The sequence below is a fragment of the Artemia franciscana genome, chromosome 1 (genome assembly GCF_032884065.1).
Source record: "Artemia franciscana chromosome 1, ASM3288406v1, whole genome shotgun sequence".
Classification (NCBI taxonomy): domain Eukaryota; kingdom Metazoa; phylum Arthropoda; class Branchiopoda; order Anostraca; family Artemiidae; genus Artemia; species Artemia franciscana.
The window spans coordinates 43,097,680-43,119,399 of NC_088863.1; the positions used below are offsets into that span (position 1 = coordinate 43,097,680).

The 21,720-nt window shown below is 36.8% G+C and overlaps 1 protein-coding gene across 1 annotated transcript in view; it reads right to left on the reverse strand.

Annotated features, from left to right (window-relative positions):
- Nucleotides 1-21,720, reverse strand: part of LOC136029977 (ATP-citrate synthase-like) — a gene marked incomplete in the record, with an annotated part of 137,702 nt that overhangs the window by 13,078 nt on the left and 102,904 nt on the right. Inside the window, 4 exon segments of the mRNA XM_065708550.1 lie at nucleotides 2,713-2,951; nucleotides 11,448-11,728; nucleotides 14,914-15,110; nucleotides 16,259-16,666. Of these exon segments, the coding sequence (XP_065564622.1) occupies nucleotides 2,713-2,951; nucleotides 11,448-11,728; nucleotides 14,914-15,110; nucleotides 16,259-16,666 (1,125 nt within the window).

The window sequence follows — 21,720 nt, forward strand, 5'->3', positions numbered from 1 at the left end:
GACCCCCCCCCTTAAAAAGAAGTTCCAAGGCGCCACTGAGTGCCTACGCCTTGGAACTTCAGCCATCTTAATTTAACTTAACCGTCCGCATTTGTCGGCAAATTAGAAGATTTTGTCGGCACATTCTTTATATTCCTCCTCCAAACTTAAAATTCTCGCTTCGCCCTTTAGTATCATACTAGGTAATTAAATAAAAGTCATTTTAAAGATTCTTTGGGAACACAATAATTCAAAACGGGATGCTAGAATTCAAAAGTGAACCGTAATGTCTTATTTTATTAGTAACTTTGAATGGTTTCTAAATGAACTATATCAAGGATAAGATCGACTGACTCTTTGAAACCAAAAAAATAAAAACAGAAAAGAAACAAAAGACGATTAAAACAAGAGCTAAGAGCTCATATGGCACTTGTGACAAGGTCGGATGAGCCAAGAGCTCATATGGCAGGAGCTCTAGCAAATTCTAAGAATCAATAGATTGCTTTAAAAAGACAATCAGAGGCTTAATACTGGTCGGGATTGAACTCAGAGACACGAGGTTCTTCTAAATATCAAAATTCATTAAGATCCTATCGCCCATTCGTAAGTTAAAAATGCCTAATTTTTTCTAATTTTCCCTCTCCCTTCAGCCTCCCAGATGGTCGAATCGGGGAAAACGACTTTATCAAGTCAATTTGTGCAGTTCCCTGACAGCCCTCAAATTTTCATCGTCCTAGCACGTCCAGAAGCACTGAACTCGCCAAAGCACTGGACCCCTCTTAACTCCCCCAAAGACACTGGATCCAGTCCGGTTACGTCAATCACGTATCTACAACATTTTCTTATTCTACCCAACAAGTTTTATCCCAATCTCTCCATTCTAAGCGCTTTCCTTGGTTTCCGGTTCCCCCGTTCAACTTCCCCCAACGTCAACAGATCTGGTCGGGATTTAAAGTAAGAGCTCTGAGACACGAGTTCTCTCTAAATATTAAATTCCATTAACATTCGGTCACCCGTTCATAAGTCAAAAAACCTAAATTTTACTCGTTTTTCTGAATTAACCCCCCCCCCCCCAACTCCAATTCAATTATGTCAATCACGTATTTAGGACTTGTGCTTATTCTTCCCGCCAAGTTTCATCCCGATCTCTCCACTATTAGCGTTTTCCCAGATTTTCCGTTTCTCCCTACAACTCTCCCCAATATCACCGGATACGGTCGGGATTTAAAATAAGACCTCTGAGACATGAGGTCCTTCTAAATATCAAATTTCATCAAGATCCGATCAAGCATTCGTAGGTAAAAAATACATCATTTTTTCAGTTTTTCTTCTCCCTCCAGCCCCCCCCCCCAGATGGTCGAGTCGGCGAAACCACTGTTGTCAAGGCAATATGCGCAAGTCCCTGATACGCCTACCAATTTTCATCGGCCTATACGTCCAAAGCATCAAAGAGAGCGGATCTGGTCCAATTATGTTAATCACGTATCTAGAACTTGCGCTTATTCTTCCCATCAAGTTTCATCCCGATCTCTCCATTCTAAGTATTTTCCAAGATTTCCGGTTTCAAAGATTTGTGTTACCCTTCCCCCCTATGTCCCCGGATCCGATTTGAATTAAAAATAGAGCATCTGATACATAAGATCTTTCTATATATCAAATTTCATTAAGATCCGATCACCCATTCGTAAGATAATGATACCCCAATTTTCAAGTTTTCCAAGAATTCCAGTTCCCCCCTTCAACACCCCCCCCCCCCCCGTGTCACCGGGTATGGTTGGGATTTAAAATAAGAGCTCTGAAGCACAAGATCATTCTAAATATCAAATTTTATTAGGATCTGATCAGCCGTTTTCAAGTTAAAAATTCCTCAATTTTTTTAATTTTTCCAAATTACCCCCCCCCCCCCCAACTCTCCCAAAGAGAGCAAATCCGGTCTGGTTATGTCAATCACGTATCTAGGACTTGTGCTTATTTTTCCCAACAAGTATTATCACGATCTCTCCACTCTAAGCATTTTCCAAGATGTCCGACCCCCCCCCCCCCCAATGTCACCAGATCCGGTCCGTAAGTTAAAAATACCTCATTCTTTTCTAATTTTTCCGAATCAACCGTCCCTTACTCCCCCCTCCCAGATGATCGAATAGGGAAAACGACTATTTCTGATTTGATCTGGTTTGGTCCCTGATACGCCTGGCAAATTTCATCTTCCTAGCTTATCTGGAAGTGCACAAACTAGCAAAACCGGCACAGACAGACAGATAGACAGACCGACAGAAATTGCGATCACTACATGTCACATGGCAAATACCAAATGCCATAAAACTAGACCTGGAATACATGACGGACATAAATTGCCCAATCTTAAAACTGAGAATCCAAAACCCACAAGTTTGGCAAGCCAAATTGGGCTATGGAGCCTGTACCTCACCTGAGCATAATTATACAAATAGTGCCACAACCAACAAGTCAGGACAGCACTATACTATACACTCTTTCCCACACCCATCCCCCAACCTGATTCTGTTCCAGCATTAATATTTACTTCCTCCTATCAACTACAAGAAAACAATAATAAAATCTCAAAGACAAGCTATTATTTCCAAATCCTAAAGATGACTATACACAAATTACAAATGAAGACGACGGAAAAAAGAGCAATGATAAAAAAGAGATAGAGAGCTCAAAAACAGCTCATCAAAATTTTAGAATGTGATAAAAAAAAGTACAACTTACTCTGGCCCAACTGTAATCCATAGGGACAGTCGGAGGAGGGACTTCAGGTTGAGGCTCAATACTCCCCTTATTCACAAGGTCCGTATAAACTTTTCGGATGAGGTCACCAAGGTCGTCAAAACTTTGAGGAACATGGGCTCCAATCGCAGCAAGAGCACGATTCTTAGCTAGCGCAGTTTCTCTCTCAGCATTAGCGCATGCACCAGCATGACCAAATTGCACTTCAGAACTGAACATTCCTAAACAAAAATTTTGTTCGAAGTTCTACCTTATTATTTATTTTGTTTGTCATTGTTTCATTTATGAATACATATATATATATATATATATATATATATATATATATATATATATATATATATATATATATATATATATATAACATTTGTATACATTTACTCGCCATTTACTCTTTTTTAATGGATTAAGCTTTCATTCATTAAGTTCCATTTGTTCCAGGAGTGTTTTTTTTAAACATACCAAAGTTTCGTTAATTGTGTTTCCTGGTGTTTTTGCTTTTATCGGTAGGAATTCAAACAAGTAAAGAATACATATCATTTGTACTTTACTGAACATAAAAATAATTTGAAACGATTGTTTTTTAATCATAAATTAATTTTATGAAATTCTTAAAAGTCGAATAAACTTTAAAAAATGAAATGAAAAGTTGATGACTAAAAACAATTATGACTGAAATAACATTCAGTGTGTTCTTCAGACTAAAGTTCAATATCATTATTTCTTATGCTGACTTTTAGATTTTAAGGGATATTTAAAGACCTTACATGGCGATTTTCGTCACTGCGGATTTAAAGATAAGCTTATACAATCCTGCAAGTGTTTAGTTCACTATACAAGTTTTATAAGCCTGACGCTACAAATTTTGTCTTTAATAAAGGAACGTAGCAGAGTAGCAGAAAAAAGATGAAAAAAGACAACTAGCATTTCGCAAATGTTGATTTAAGATTCGTTCTATTATCTATTTTTAAATAATATCACTTATATATTATCTCCATTACTATTAAATTTCTGTTCATATTTGTTTTATTCATCTATTTATTACATAATTCATTACAAGAACAAAATCTAAGGCAATGTACCCTATTAGAAGCATGCTACCCTTTTGCTGGTACTGGCTTATTGGCGTGCTATCTATCACCAAACAAATATGTATTTAAAACTTATTCCTGTAGTTACCAGCATTGACTAAAGAGCGGCAGAGGGCTCATTCGAACGGAAATTAGAAGTTGTAGCGCCTTTTTAAAAGATCAAAAAGATTGGAGGGTAGTTAGCCATCCACCGGTGAAAGAGCGTTCGCCTACAGATCGAGATGTTATCGGTCCGAAGCTGGTTGTCCTCTTTTTTTTCAGGAAAAAAATGAAGTATCACATTGAGTTTTAACATAAAATGATTAAAAATTTTTATCAAAAAGTTAGTGTTAACGAGCTGTGACGACCCAGACGACAAGGAGTGATGACTCGGTTCAGTAATAACCGAACCCAAAACATAATCTTGATAATAATAGATACATAAAAAATAGGCTTTTTATACTGATCCTGAGTTAATTTGTCAACACCCTCAAGACGCTTATTTATCTTTTTCCATCTGGAAGTAATAAGCAACATCAAACAGTTCGTGGTAACGAACTGTAGTAAGGAGCGACCCGGCTCAATAGTAAACGAAACTCTAAAAACGGATGCTGATTTTAAATATATAAGTTTCATCAAATTTAGTCTTTGTCATCAAAAGTTACGAGCCTGAGAAAATTTGCCTTATTTTGCAAAATAGGGGGAAACACCCCCTAAAAATCATAGAATCATAACAAAAATCACATCATTGCGTTCGGCATATCAGAGAGCCCTGTAGCAAAAATTTCGAGCTCCTATCTACAAAAATGTGGAATTTCGTATTTTTTGCCAGAAGACAGATTCACGGGTGAGTGTTTATTTGTTTGTTGTTTTTTTTTTCTTTTCCCCAGGGGTCATCGTATCGACCAAGTGGTCCTAGAATGTCGCAAGAGGGCCCATTCTAACGGAAATGAAAAGTTCTAGTGCCCTTTTAAGTGATTAAAAAACATGGAGGGCACCTAGGCCCTCTCCCACGCTCATCTTTTTCCCAAAGTCAACGGATCAAAATTTCGAGATAGCCATTTTGTTCCGCATAGTCGAAAACTATAATAACTATGTCTTTGGGGATGATTTACTCCCCCACAGTCCCTGGGGGAGGGGCTGCCAGTTACGAACTTTGACCAGTGTTTACATACAGTAATGGTTATAGGGAAGTGTACAGACGCTTTCAGGGGGATTTTTTTTTGTTTGGGGGGTACTGTTGAGGGGAAGTGGTTATGTGGGAGGATCTTTCCTTACAGGAATATGTCATGGGGGAAGAAAAATTCAATGAAAAGGGTGCAGGATTTTTTAGCATTACTATAAAAAAACAATGAAAAAATAAATGAAGTTTTTTCAAATGAAAGTAAGGAGTAGCATTAAGACTTTTAAACGAACAGAGATTATTACGCACATGAGGGGTTCTAAAAATACTTTAGCATAAAGAGCAAGGTATTTAGGATGAGATAAATACCTCGCTCTTCATGCTAAAGTATTTTTAGTAACATCAAGTATTTATTCTACGGCCTCTCTGATTCAGGGGTCATTCTTAAAGAATTGGGACAAAACTTACGATTTAGTGTAAAGAGCAAGGTATTAACGAGGGTACAAACCCCCTCATATACATAATAAAAATATAAGAATATAAAATTTTGTTGCGTAAGTTAATTCTTAAGTTACGTATATATTTTACTAATAAAAACGTTCGTTAAAAATTAAAAATTCCAGTTGCCTTTTTAAGTATCCGAAAAATTGGAGCGCAACTAGGCCTCCTTCCCGACCCCTTATTTCACAAAATCGTCTGATCAAAACTAAGAAAAAGCCATTTAACCAAAAGAAGAACTAATGTGCAAATTTCATTTTAACAATTTATGTTAGGAGAGCCAAAATCAAAAATGCATTAATTCAAAAACGTTCAGAAATTAAATAAAAAAAGTTTTTTAACTGAAAGTAAGGAGCGAATAAAAACTTAAAACGAACAGAAATTACTCCGTATATGAAATGGGTTGTCCCCTCCGCAATCCCTCGCTCTTTACGCTAAAGTTCGACTCTTTGCCACAATTCTACTTTTTAAAACAATTAAAACTTCAGCATAAAGAGCGAGGGATTGCGGAGGGGACAACCCATTTCATATACGGAGTAATTTCTGTTCGTTTCCTAATTTTTCCTCTCCGTTCAGCCCCCCGGATGGTCGAATCAGGAAAAACGAATTTATGTAGTCAATTTGTGCAGCTCCCTGACACACGTACCAATTTTCATGGTCCTAGCACGTCCAGAAGCACCAAACTCGCCAAAGCACTGAACCCCACCCCCTAAATCCCCAAAAGAGAGCGGATCCAGTACGGTTACGTCAATCACGTATCTACGACATTTGCTTATTCTACCCACCAAGTTTCATCCCGATTCCTTCACTCTAAGCGTTTTCCAAGATTTCCGATTCCCCCCCAACTCCCCCCAATGTCAACAGATCCGGTCGGGATCTGAAAAAGAGCTCTGAGACATGAGTTCCTTCTAAATATCAAATTTCATTAAGAGCCGGTCACCCATTCTTAAGTTAAAAATACTTCAATTTTTCTGAATTTTTCCAAATTAACACCCCCTAGCTCCTCCAAAGAGAACGGATCCGTTCCAATTATGTCAATCACGTATCTAGAACTTGTGCTTATTCTTACCATCAAGTTTCATCCTGATCTCTCAACTCTAAGCATTTTCCAAGATTTCTGTTTCCCCCCTCAAACCCCCTATGTCCCCGGATCCAATCCGAGTCGAAAACTGAGCATCTGAGACATAAGATCCTTCTATATATAAAGTTTTATTAAGATCCGATCACCTATTCGTAAGATAAAGGTATCCCGATTTTCACATTTTCCAAGAATCCCGATTTCCCCCTCCAACTCCCCCCAATGTCACAGGATGTGGTCGGAATTTAAAATAAGAGCTCTAAAGCACAAGATCCTTCTAAATATCAAATCTCATTAAGATCTGATCTTTTTTTATTTTTCCAAATTATTCCCTCCCCCCCCAACTACACCAAAGAAAACGGATCCGGTTCGGTTATTTCAGTCACATATCTTGGACTTGTTTTTATTCTTCCCACCCAGTTAGATTCTGATCTCTCCGCTTTAAGAATTTTCTAAGATTTCCGGTCCCCCCCCCCAATTACGCTGGATCCGGTTTGGATTTAAAATAAGAGATCTGAGTTACGAGGTTCTTCTAAATATGAAGTTTTATGAAGATCCGATCACCCCTTCGTAAGTTAAAAATACGTCATATCTTCTAATTTTTCAGAAACAAACCTCCCCCCCAGACTCCTCAAATAGAGCGGATCCGTTCCGATTAACACAATCACGTATCTAGATTTTCTGCTTATTTTCCCCACCAACTTTCATCCCGATCCCTCCACTCTAAGCGTTTTCCAAGATTCTAGGTTCCCCCCCAAACTCACCCCAATGTCATCAGATCTGGTCGGGATTCAAAATATGAGCTTTGAGACACGATATCCATCTAAATATCAAATTTCATTGAGATCCGATAACCCGTTCGTAAGTTGAAAATACCTCATTTTTCATAATTTTTCAGAACTAACCCTCCCCCCGACTACCCCAAAGAGAGCGGATCCGTTCCGATTATGTCAATCACGCATCTAGGACTTGTGCTTATTATTCCCACCAAGTTCCATCCCGATCCCTCCATTCTAAGCGTTTTCTAAGATTTTAGGTTTCCCCTCCCAACTCCCCCCAATGTCACCAGATCCGGTCAGGATTTAAAATAACAGCTTTGAGACATGATATCCTTCCAAACATAAAATTTCATTAAGATCTGATCAACTGTTCGTAAGTTAAAAATACTTCTATTTTTCTATTTTTTTCCGAATTAACGGGCCCCCCATTCCCCTCCAGATAGTCAAATCGGGAAAAAGACTATTTCTAATTTAATCTGGTCCGGTCCCTAATACACCTGCCAAATTTTATTGTCCTAGCTTACCTGGAAGTGCATAAAGTAGCAAAACCGGGACCGACAGACCGACAGAATTTGCGATTGCTATATGTTGATTTTTGAATTTGACAAAAGAGGGAATAGTTGTGGGAAAAGTGGAAGTCATGGCCAATTGTAGAAAAAAGCCAAGACAGATTGTTGAATTAAGTGGGCAGCCCAGTCAATTGGTTAATACCAAGTGCTATAAAAACAAGAGCTCATATGGCACTTGTGACGAGGCGAGAAGAGCTAATAGCCAAGAGATCATATGGTATGAGCTCTAACAAAATTCTATGAATCAATAGATTGATTTAAAAAGGAAAATAAGAGGCTTAATGCCGGTCAGGATTTAAAATAAGAGCTCTGAGTCATGATGTCCTTCTAAACATCAAAATTCATTAAGATCCGATCACCCACTCGTAAGTTATAAATACCTAATTTTTTCTAATTTGTCCTTTCCCTTTAGCCCCAGATGGTCGAATCTAGGAAAACGACTTTATCAAGTCAAATTGTTCAGCTCCCTGACACGCCTACCAATTTTAATCGTCCTAGCACGTCCAGAAGCACCAAACTCGCCAAATCACTGAACCCCTCCCCCCAACTCCCCCAAAGAGAGCGAATCCAGTACGATTCTGTCAATCACGTATCAAGGACACTTGTTTATTCTATCCACCAAGCTTCATCCCGATTCCTCCACTCCAAGTATTTTTCAAAGATTTCCCCCTCCAACTCCCCCCAATGTCAAAAGATCTGGTTGGTATTTGAAATAAGAGCTCTGAGACATGAATTCCTTCTAAAAATCAAATTTCATTAAGATCCGATCATCTATTTGTGAGATAAAAATACCCTAATTTTCACGTTTTCTAAAGATTCCGGTTTCCCCCTCCAACTCCCCCCAATATCACAGGATTTAGTAGGAATTCAAATTAGAACTTTAAAGCACAAGATCCTTCTAAATATCAAATTTCATTAAGATCTGGTCAACCTTTCGTAAGCTACAAACACCTCAATTTTCAAAATTACCCCCCCCCCCCCAATGCCACCAGAGAGAGCAGATCCGGTCCGGTTATGTCAGTCACGTATCTTAGACAGGTTTCTAATCTTCCCATCCAGTTTTATCCTGATCTCACCGCTTTAAGTGTTTTCCAAGATTTCCGGTCCCCCCCCAACTGCCCCCCTACCCAATTACGCTTGATCCGGTTGAGATTTAAAATAAGAGATCTGAGTTACGAGGTCCTTCTAAATATGAAGTTTCATGAAGATCCGATCACTCCTTCGTAAGTTAAAAATACGTAATTTTTTCTCATTTTCAGAATTAGCCCCCCCCCCAAATACAGCGGATCCGTTCCAATTATGTAAATCACGTATGTAAGACTTCTACTCTTATTTTTCCCACTAAGTTTCATCCCGATCCCTCCAATCTAAGCGTTTTCCATGATTTTAGGTTCTCCACCCAAACTTCCCCCAAAATCACCAGATCCGGTCAGGATTTAAAATAAGAGCTTTGAGACACGATATCCAACTAAATATCAAATTTCATTGAGATCTGATCAACCGTTCGTAAGTTAAGAATACCTTTTTTTTCTAATCTTTCAGAATTAATTCCTCCCCCAACTACCCCAAAGAGAGCGGATCCGTTCCGGTTATGTCAATCACGTATCTAGGACTTGTGCTTATTTTTCCCACCAAGTTTCATCCCGATCCCTCCACTCTAAGTGTTTTCAAAGTTTTAGGTCTCCCACTCCCAACTCCCCCCCCCCAATGTCACCAGATCCGGTCGGGTTTAAAATTAGAGCTCAGAGACACGATATCCTTCCAAATATCAAATTTCATTGAGATCCGATCACCCGTTCGTAGGTTAAAAATACCTCATTTTTTCTAATTTTTCAGAACTACCTCCCCACCCCCTCCAGCTGCCCCAAAGAGAGCGGATTCGTTCCGGTTATGTCACTCATGTATCTAGGACTTGTGCTTTATATTCCCACCAAGTTTCATCCTGATCCCTCCAATCTCTAAGACACCATATCCTTTTAAATATCAAATTTCATTGAGATCCGATCACCCGTTTGTAAGTTAAAAATACCTCATTTTTATAATTTTTCAGAATTCCCCCCCCAACCATCCCAAAGAGAGCGGATCCGTTCCAGTTATGTCAATCATGTATCTAGGACTTATGCTTACTTTTCCCACTAAATTTCATCCCGATCCCTCCACTCCACTCCAAGTGTTTTCCAAGATTTTAGGTTTCCCCCTCCCATATCTCCTCCAATGTCACCAGATCCGGTTGGGATTTAAAATAACAGCTCTGAGACACGATATCCTTCCAAACATCAAATTTCATTAAGATCTGATCAACAGTTCGTAAGTTAAAAATACTTCAATTTTTCTATTTTTTCCGAATTAACCGGCCCCCCACTCCCCCCCCCCAGATGGTCAAATTGGGAAAACGACTATTTCTAATTTAAGCTGGTCCCGTCCCTGATACGCCTGCCAAATTTCATCGTCCTAGCTTACCTGGAAGTGCCGAAAGTAGCAAAACCGAGACCGACAGACCGACAGACAGACCGACAGAATTGGCGATTGCTATATGTCACTTGGAGTAAAGAGCGAAGTTAAACTTGAAAAAGAACAAAAATAATTGCTTCACAGCCTATCTAACATATGTAACTCTTATGTAATAGTCCTATGTATAACTTTTAAGTCTGAAGGAAAATCCTTTTCATAGTGGGAAAATAAACCCCAAGAACGAAGATGAAAGAAAGCAGATGAAATTATACTGCTTGTGCCAAGTTAAATCTGATCCAAAGGTTAAACCTTGGAGCAAGGGTTGCCCGCCTATACTGAAACTTAAACGAACATAAATTATTCCGTTAATGAAAGGGATCGCCCCCTCCTCAATACCCTGCTCTTTACACTAAAGCTTGACTGCTTGTCAGAAATCTTCAAGAACGATTCCTGAACATAAGGGCCGTTTAGTTGGACTAAAAAGCTTTTGAAAGTAGTAAAAAAAAACTTTAGCGTAAACAGCAAGGTACTGAGGAAAGGACAACCCCTTTTATATACAAAGTAATCGCTGTTTTTTTTTTAAGTTTTAATGTTACTCCTTATTTTCAGTTGAAGTTATTTTCAGTTGTTTTGTTTATTTAATGTCTGACAGGGATGACACACATTATCAAGTGACCACATGTTAATACCATTGCACACCTAAGATGTAATAAATAATAAGAAAGCCCATAAGAATTTCGAGCCCTCATAGAATGACGTGCAATGAAAATAAGCTGGCGGAATCACCAAAAAAAATATGCTGGCGGAATCACAAAATAACCTGGCGGAATCACTAAATCAAAATTAGTTTTACAATTTTCAGTAGTTTTGTGGGTACCAGCTGTATACTCACTGATAACTACTTTTGGGCAATACAAATTACATGGCAATACTGCTTTTGTAAAAGATGTAATTTTCGAATCTTCAATGTGTTGCACTTTACACTTCTTGAATTTTATTAGATTGTAAGTCAAAATACCTATGTTTCAAATCAAAACTATATTTTTATGTGCCAATAGCTGGTGTACCACCTTATTAAATAAGCTAATGTTAGTAATAATAATTACACCAGATTAATCAAAACAATAAATTGAATGAAATATTTCTTACCCGAGCAAGTTCCGATACACCAAGCAACAAGGGGTTTGGTAAGTCGCTTCTCTTCGACAGCCTTTATTACTTCATACTCCTCTACACCTCCAACCTCTCCAAGAAGAACAAGCATCTTGATATCTGGATCTGCCTCGTATCGAAGAAGATGATCCATAAATGTGGATCCAGGGTACCTATCCCCACCAATGGCAATACCTTCAGCTACACCATTAGTTGCATGAGATATGATATTATTAAGTTCGTTGGACATACCACCAGATCGGGAAACATAGGCAACACTGAAAAAGCCAGAAGAAATTGAAAAGAGGCGGATGTACAGAATAATGCTATATAAAGGACAGTGTGAACGAACTCTTCGCAGACCACCTCAACTAAATTTGTGAAACCAACAGAAACAAAAATTCAAGAGCCGAGATTCACCTCAGGCTTGTGTTTTAACGGAGCAATCGTTTGGTAGGAGGAAAACGTCAAGAGTCTGTTATGCGTTTGCTTTTGGGCTCGTCCTCTCCTAGATTTAAATCATGCTGATGATTTGAGCACGCTCGATAAAAATGTTAGCGAAAAATGATTTTTTTTTTTTTTTGTAGGTTTTGAAAGCTCCTGGCACAAGAATAAACATTCCTTTTAAGAAGACAAAGTCACTTAGATTGGGAATAAGTTAAGGTGAAGAGATGATATTGGGTAACGAGAAAATCAATTAAGTGGATAGCTTCACTTACCTAGGCAGTGTTATAAGTGAAGATGGGTAGATGTAGTGAAGATGTTAAAAGTAGAATAGAAAAGGCTCAAGGTGTATTTTAACAATTGAAAGAACTTTGGTAGAAAAGCAATATATGTCTCTGAACCAAGATTAAAATATTGGAAGTTACAGAGATGACAATGGCCGAGCGTAGTTTTGAAATGTACACTCCAAAAGACAAATGACGATTTATTAGATGTTTTCCAGAAGAATTGTCTAAAGATCACTTTGGGTGCCCGTCCGACTGACCGTATTTCAAACAGTAATCTGCACGAAAAATGTGGTTCTATCCTGTTTTCTAGGGCTATAATGAGACAAAAGTTGTGATTGCTAGGACCAGGTCTACGCATGACGGACAACAGTTTACCAAAGATTGTCCTTTCCGGCAAACCATCTAGGGCCAAATAAAAAGCAGATCGATCCCGAATCGGGTGGGAGGAGGTCATCGGGAAGAATTTAAGGGAAATTGGCACTTCATAGGAGGGTGTTAACAAGTTTTCTCTACAAATAGATTGGAACAGAGGAGGAGCATGCGTAGCTGCGTTGGTCTCAGGCGGCTTGGTGCCGCAGTGAATTGTTAGTAATTCTGGGCTCAAGTGCGTGGAATATCTATAAAATTTCAGAGGACCTTCTGAATGGACTTTTGTAATGGCTTTTTACTGGTAATGTAAATTAATCCGGCAGATGACCTGTATTTTGGAATAAATTCTTGTTTTGGTGATTATCTTTGCAAATAAAGTCTTAAGAGTCAGTCAAGTACGGCAGCTTTAAGCTTTGAATTTTCATCATAAACTAGTTATCTTTTCAGGGTGACTTAATTTTTTACATCAGCTTGCAAGGATTCCTTTAGTGTTAGTTTTTCTTTTGTCACTTTTTTTCTTTTTTTTTTTGTTATAAAACAATATTGAAACAATTAAAGAAAAAAATATGATGCAGGAAATTGGAAAGAACCTTAAATATTTTGATCCTACCTCCGAGAGCCTTTTTTGAAAATACCTTTTTTTGGATGTTTTCGCCGAAATTTGCCTTTTTTAGTATTTCTCTTGAAAAAGAAGAAAAAACAGCAAAGTCCCCCGCCTAGATTTTAAAATATACACCTTCCCCCCACAGTATTTCCGTGAATTGGCACCACTAGGCGTGTGGGCGTGAATCTTTATCTCTGCACAGAGTAAGAGAATATTTCGTATTGCAAAACTATGAATAAACTGTACAGTAGTTGTATCAATAAGATCAGAGTTAACTAAACAAACCCTATCATGTGAATTTAGCAGGAAAACTTGGAGCCTAGGTCTTCAGGGATACAGTCTTATATTTTGAAGTTTTTCTTTGTGTAATTTTAATTACACAATTAAATTGTGTAACACATTAATTTGTGTAATGTTAATTTTTCTAGTAAATTGGTACAAATTAACAAAGCTGCTCCACCCTTGTAGCAGCCTGCAAAGCCACTTATCAAGGCAAGGAAAATAATCAACAAATTGAGACTCTTGTAAAGCATAGAAGGAAGTCATGTAGAGAACAAGAATGCAGCAGCCATATTCCTTAATAATTATATCGAGTTTTGTGCATATTTTCTAGTTTTTACTATTTAACTTGCTCCCAAAATTCTAATATTGAGTTTTGACACATAATGTTTTGACAAATTTAGCTCAGTCACACCAGCAATACAATCCAGAGATTTAGTTTCAATAAAATAATTAAGTTTAAGTTTTTTGACCCTGCTTTATTAAAAAGAATAGCAAGACACTGAATCGGGCAGGTGAGAAAAAAGTAAAAACTAATATTTTCCTTTTTCTATCATTTCTGTTTTGATGGAACAGTTTCTAGTTTCAGCGTTAATAGAGCTTAGTATTAATATTTTTTTAAAAGCTTAACATTTTTTGTGACTGTTAGTTTAATTAGCACTCTACCCCAATACTGAATTATATTACTATCTTTATTGAAAATTTATATTCCTTTTACGGTGTCGGGAGTTGATACTATGATTAATTCTAACCGCATCAATGAAGGAGACCAATTATAAGGATAAAGCTAATTGCTAAACAATTAGTAATATGGAAGACACTGAGGATAATACTGGATAAACAGAATGCTCGAGGAATACATGACAAACAAAGAAAAAGAAAAGAAGAAGCATAATCCAAAAACGGAGGGGGGGGGGGTCCGAAACTTTAAAAAGTCTAGGTGGTAATACATTCAAAGATATTCATGCCAAAAAGGAACATACTCCCCACCCCCGTGCTTCTGAAAAATTCTGCTAAAAATTGCATTATGTGCTCTGTAAATAGTATGATTTGTTTAAATATAAACAGCAGTATAAATAGCATGATTTGTTTGACCCAAGGACCTTACATTACAAAAAACACCAAACCACATTATTTAAAGCGAAAGCGGTGCGTCGTTTGTATGAAGATGCCAATATTACAGCTCCAATTATGCCCTTATTAGCACTTATTACATAGCTTGGAGTAAACCCTTAACTTGGTCACGTGCAGAAACCAACCAGGGGAAATCAAACTCGTATCGGTTTTATTTTATGTAATTCTAGTGATATACGGAAACTAGTTCATAAGATATTTGATCTAACTGGCCGCTTAGGCATTTTCTACGACCACCAAAAGTGCTTTATCTCTCACCATGGCCTTTTCTAGTCATCGCCTAGTATTTATAAGCTATTGATTTTTTTCAGTCTACATTATAGAGATACAAGGCATCTTTACTTACCTTCCAGGCCTGTAAAGCTTAGAATACAAAATATTATCCATCATGCCGCCAGTATTCCCAATTTTAAAAACACCCGGTTTAATTCCACCAACAGTGGCCGGACCAATTATAGTCACTCCTCTTTCATCAGCTTCCTTGATCAACTTTCTCGTATAATTTTCAGGTATTCCTTCAGCAATAATTGCAATAGTACGAATCTACGAGAGAAAGTAAAGAGGACTAGAATGCAAAGGAAGTGATTGCTTAGAGAATAAAATTCTTTAACGCATCCAGTCATTAACACTTAATATGAAGCTCTATAACTTCTCCAAAGAAAGTACACTCGCGAGATCTAGACAATCGTAATTTGTAAAGATATTAATGAAGGGCTTGACCAGACAAAGTTGGAAACTTTGATAAGAGAAAAAATTCAAGTGTTTTCAAATTAGTCATAGCCACCACTTACATTTGAACACTGCCCAACCTAATTAGACCTTTTCTCACTAGGCAAGATTTGGCTTATATGCAAACTTTGTGCTTTTTCTCTTATTCAGTCTCAATACTCTTTGATAGAAAACTGAAAAGAACGAGCAAAATTTGCATGAAATGCTGTTCAAGACAAAATTACTCTAAGCTTAAAAAGAAGAAATGAAATCTCAATTTGGAAGCTATGGGATAAGAAGATTTCTGATATAAGAATTAAGAAATACCTCTTCAATAATGTACACGAAGATTCGAATAAATTTGATTATTCAATCTCTTACACTTTAAAGATGGCTCTTACAGAAATTTAAACCTACTAGCACCACTTATAGTTTAGAGCTAAATTGGAAACACAAAAATGGCGTCAACAGAAACCATACATACAGTGTAGCTATAACACCAATGACTATGAACATAGTTAAAAGGTAGACAACTTTAAGATTTCTCAAAATAGCGATGAATGGCATTTTTTTTTTCCTGGACCTGACTTCATATCAGTCTACTCAGTTTCACATACTCTTCAAATTGGACGCTAAAACTTAGATTATTAACAAAAAAAAATATTATAACGATGTTTAGAAAATTTTCAACGAATATATTTCTTGATTTCATAGACTTTGCAGACACAAGAAAAATGTGCAGGGGTTCGAACTTTCTTAATAGTTTTGAACACATTCATACTTACGCAGTGATCCTTTTTTTAACAGCTTTGTCGTATATCTTAGAAATAATTTCAGTCGAAAATTAAAACACAAATACCCTTAAAAAGTTAAAGAATATCGAGGGATTAATAAAAATTTCTCCACCCTAAAAGTCAAATTATATGTTATACAAAAAAGATGGACAGAAATGAAAAGAGATTACAAAATACAGAAAATCGTACCTGAGGAAAATTCATGGCTTCAATCGTGCTCTCATAAGCTGATCGCAGAGAAGCGAAGTTGACCAGAACATCAGCTTCAGGGTGTTTCCGAATGGCGTCCCCCATATTTTTGTACAACGGGATAAGAATTTCTTTATGGCCCCAGTAGAACTTCTGCTTATGATCTCCAGTCAGAGGGTAAGTCATAGCAACAATAGATGGCTCAGAGCGCCGACATACAAAGTCAAAATCAAGCATCCCTTGGACGGCACGAGTTTGCATCCCCCAAATAATTGCTTTTGTGTTTTTAGTAAAGAGGGCATAGGCAGGCTTCTTCTTGTCTGCAGTAGAGCCATCCACGGCGGTCGTGCTTTGCTGCGAAGTGGTGCGACTTAAAGGAGTCTGACCATTCTTGGGAGTCGCTGGCTCCTAATAACAGAAGAACACACTTGAATATAGACAGCAAATCGCAATTAGATTAGGATCAAGATTTAAAGTAACGTAAATATACTGACATGTGGACAGTAAAATGTACAGAGACTGCACTCTGGCTTTTAATGCGAGATGCAATTTAAATGAATATATTTGCTAAAGCAAAACCACCTCATCAAATGTTAGCTGCTTTTACTAGTGAATAAAAATGTTGCATCCAATGTTGGATTCCAAGTACAAGATTCGATAGAATACTTTACAGTAAAGTTACATTTGCTGCATAATTGCCGTTGCCGTTGTGGCCATGGATGTTTCAAATTAATTTTTGACACTTTGCCAACATAACACAACAATAGAACATGTAGTTAAATTAACTTTCTTCTACTTAAAATTTGAACGCCACAGTCATAACTTTTGTAATGGTAGTTATTTACTTTTTTATTGTAAAGCAGCACGTCAATAAGTTTCCCCTTTATAATTACGTTCATTTAGTTTTTTTTTCAAGTTCCTTACCACCAGAATAAAATTTACAAAAATGCCACCTTTGATTCATGTTCGATTCTTCTTCTAATTCTTTTGCATATTTATTTTACAGCGTAAAAGTTAGACACATATTCAGATTAACAATATCCATTCATTGGCAAATAGTCTAACTTTTCCTTTTTGTGTGTAGGAATGGGGAAAGTCCCTTTGTGTGTAGAAAAGTGTAGGAATGGAAATTCTAAATGAAATATTATTATTTTCAAAGCTCGACTTTTTTCTCTGGAGGTAGAACTGCAGTTTTGAGAGCCAATTATCTTGTCGGCTGTCAATTTTAGCTGAAAGTTGTCAAGAGACTTAAGATTATCTCAAACTAGCAAACAGGGCAAAACACAGACATGTTGGGAACCGAGTTCTTAAAGAAGATTTTCTCATCAAAGATGGATCTTCACAACCCTGGTTTTGCCGGTGTCCAATGAATAGTCCCATATATGAATTGATTTCCTGAGAGCAAGTATGAACCTATTTTCAAAATTTCCATTCCTTTTTTGTATTTAAACCACTTCTATATGAATGGAGGTCACGACTTTGGTTGTGGTAATTTTTAAGATATTTTGTGAATTTTTTGTAAAGGAGGTCATTAATCTATGGCCTTCAGGTTAATCAATCGATTTTTAACTGTTTTCTAGCATTTTTTCTTTCCTTTTTCTGTAAGGATATTCGATTTTAATATCAATATTAGGTACGTATCTGTTATAGCATCGACACTCAAAAGTGAAATTAGGTTAATTCTAATGAAATGTGTTAAGTACAATTATTCTGCATACTATGAAGTAATAACCATTTTGTAGTTTCACATTGTCCAAATACTTCACACCCCCCCTAATGTGCAAATAAATAGCTTAAATCATATATTTCCCATCTAATCTGTCACTTATCTTTTTCTTGTCTCACGCTAAGCTGAAAGAAAATAACGAAAGAAACCGGTTCTACAGTGAGTCAAATGATGAAAAACTTGAGTGTCGGCGCTATAACAGATAAGTGCCCAATATTTTTTGACTTGGCTCTATTGCACCATAAATCTCCTTTGCGCAAACAACAGCTTGTTAATGACCATCAAAAACAAAAAATGACTTTTCTTCATTCTCTATTAACACCTGACTTGCTTCCTTTGCTATTCGATTGGTGTCGAATAAACTGGCATTCCTCAGTTCGTTAGATCGGAGTCATTTTTGAAAATGGAGCTGAGCAAAACCACCTAGAGATCATTGTGAAACAGTGACAAAAGGCTACCAAAGCCTTTTGGCAAAGTTTTGGGGTATCCCGGGATTTCCCTTCAGATTCTTTCGATCTTTCAAGGTATAATTTTTGCGGCAAAACAAGAAAGAGATCATAAACCAGGAAGTTATACGTAATCAGATCTGCCCCAAGCTTTTGACCCTCCCTCTATTGGATGCATAAGACCACAATAACCTTGAAGTTAGTAACCAAGCAAATCCTTTTTGTGAATATCAAACATTTTATAATTCACCGTAGAAAATGCTTTGAGTAGCCAAACTATAATACCAAATCGATTATGCATTTTGGTCTGACTCATAAACAAACACGAATGCACTATTTTGAACCATGAATACCGCCAGAGAAGGGGGGATCCCCCCCCTCCAGAAAACAAGCAGAATTTGAAACATGTTTGTATAGAGAAAAATGGGAAGCGCTCCCAAGTAAATCCGGGGAATAACAAAATTACTGGTTAGTGTTTAGCCCCCCGCAAATTTCCTTGCAGGGGTATTCATGTTAACCTTTACTTTGCTAGAAAAGCCAAGTTTCTATCTTTGGTTAGCTTTTTACTTGACAATTAAAAACATCGATAAAACTAAAGAATTTTTTGATTTGTTCCAAATATAAACACAAGAATGCAACAACTTAAAAGAAAATAAGACAATATTGCGTCATCGAGCTTTTTTACCGATTTGGTTAAAACTGTCAAAGAATTCAAAAGGAAGGAAGAAAAATGATTTCTAGGTAAAATCACATTGTTCAATGCTGAAAATCAAGCAAGTAAATACACAACACTTACTAAAAAAAAAAATCTTCCAATTTGTACAATTCTTCTTCTTCTTTGGTTTAAGGTTGTAATTCATCTTTGGACAAAAACACGAATTTTCTTGAACGGTAAAAATCAAAACAAAAAAAGGAAACGATCGCCTGAATTTTAGCAAGGTCAATTTTATGAAGTGATCGAAGAAAGAGAAGAAGCAAGAAGGCTTAGCTGTGATTTGACTTTTTGGTTTTTTCTGGTTCAATTCTTTTGTGACCCCTTGTTATTCAAACATTAAAGATTCTTACAAAATAAATGAAAAGAGAAAAGAACGTTAAACTAAAATGATTCTAATTCAAGTGGAAAAGGCAGAGAAAAGTTTTTGGCTGAAAAACTAAAGTACATTCAGAAAGCATGTCCTGCTTTTTATTTTCGTCGCGTCATTTTTGGAATATGAATTTGTCTGCTAGTATATTTAAATGTGTGCTTGCATCGTGCCTGCGTCCCCTTAAAAGTTCTGCTTCTTACGGTAATATTGGTTTGTCTTCTGTTGCATATGCAGACGACGTTCTTCTTGTTGCCCGGACTCGCCGTGGAATGCTTTCCAATTTTACTATTTTAACCAATGAACTATCTAAGATTGGACTGTCAGTTAATGCGTCTAAATGCGAGTTTATTTGTTCTAATAGCCTTTATGCGGTCGCTCCCTTCGTTGCTGGGACTGCAGTTCTCACATGTTCTTCTTTAGTTAGTTGGCTTGGTCTGTGTTTCGGCCCAACACTTTCCACTACCTGTTCATCCCTAGTGAATCAAGCCGTGAAAAACCCACACGTCGCTTACGGAAAAATATCCCTAAACAAAAGCCATTACAACCGCAACAGTTTGTGCATGATTTATAACACTTATTGTGCCCCTGTGCTTTTGTTTTCATCAGCCATGGCTCATCTGTTTCGTAAGAAAGATCGCCATACTCTACGTGCGGCTTATTTCAGATATTGTAAATTCCTCCTCCGGCTTCCTAGATGGCACCGAAACTAAAAAATAATTGCTCGATTTGGTTTAATAGATATGCCTTCTCGGATTCGGTCTTCCAGTGATGATTTATGTAAAAAGACTATCTACTTTATTCACGTTTACGACCCTCAACAGCCTTTTTTCCATATTGATACTGGTTAATTAGTCCATGTTGTCTTTTGTTAGTTTGAATTATTTTTTTTTTCTTCGCTGTTTATTATTTTTGTTTTTTTTATAATACTCCGTACTTTGTGTTTTTTTTAATTTTAAGGGTAATAAAGTTCATTCATTCATTCATTCATTCAATATTGCCAAAACGTGCAAAAAACAAAAAAAAACAACAAAAAAACAAAAAGAAACAAAAAAACTACAAGATGAAAGAAGCTGTTAATACATGGTTACAATCAAAGGTATCAACTTTCTACGATGAAGGAGTACAAAAAATGGAGCCCGGTTATGAAAATTGCTTAAGGCCTAGCCGAAGTCCAAGATTTTATTCCCTAGTCAATTCTTTTTCTTAGGTGGCAACTCGGTCAAAGACAAGGTTTCAGTTTTCTCCGTCGCTTCAACTAAACAAACATGAGAAGGTTGAACTTGAGGGGTCCCTCACTGAAAATCACGATTAAGCGCAGGTTATCCTTAGCAATTCTTCTTGTAATTATTTATACAATATAAATTTTTTTATAATTATTAACCAGCAGTTTGGTGTCTGCACGCCAAACTCTGTTTAACCGGACTCTGTTTAAACCGTACTCTGTATTCTCCAGACTCTGTTTAAACCGGGTACAAATAAATAATACTTCACTGAACCGCTCCTGAACAATCCGAGTGGTTAGTCCATTGGTCTAATTTATGCATTCTCACGCGCTCCGATTACAGCTGCATCTAGTCTTTTGAGGGAAATGCTTGACTTATTTGAAGGGACTACAGCCAGCAAGTATATATTATAGAAATCAGTTTCTTATTGTTGAGTAGAATATTTTTTGCTCTATTTTTAGATACCCCACAACAACAGTGTCAAGTGCAGCAATATAGAATGCAAACCCGTAACAGGTTTTATAATTATTTTGGAATCATAAAAAAAATAATTGTCGATTTTAAGATTTAATAAGATCAAAATATTCACCAGATTTTTTTTTTATCTGTTAAAATAAAACCGCCGAAATCACCAATTCAGGAACGTCAAGCAAACTCCAAGTGTCTAACATGGAAGCTATAGGAAGATTCCTTGAGAGCCCGTCCTGCCTTAAAGGATACTGGTAACTATGTTAAAAGATAGCCAAATGCTTATGATCCATTTTCCAACATTATTTTTTAAACATACATTTTATGTATTTATACTTCACAACGGAACTTACTTTTCGGCAATAAAATTTTATTACTCTGAATTAGAAGGTAATATCAAAAAATTCCCATGCCTAGAGTTTTCACAAGACAATTTTTATAGTTCAAATCACGAGCAGAAATCACGAGCATTATGAGAAAACAGAAACGATTAAATAATAAAATTTATCATACA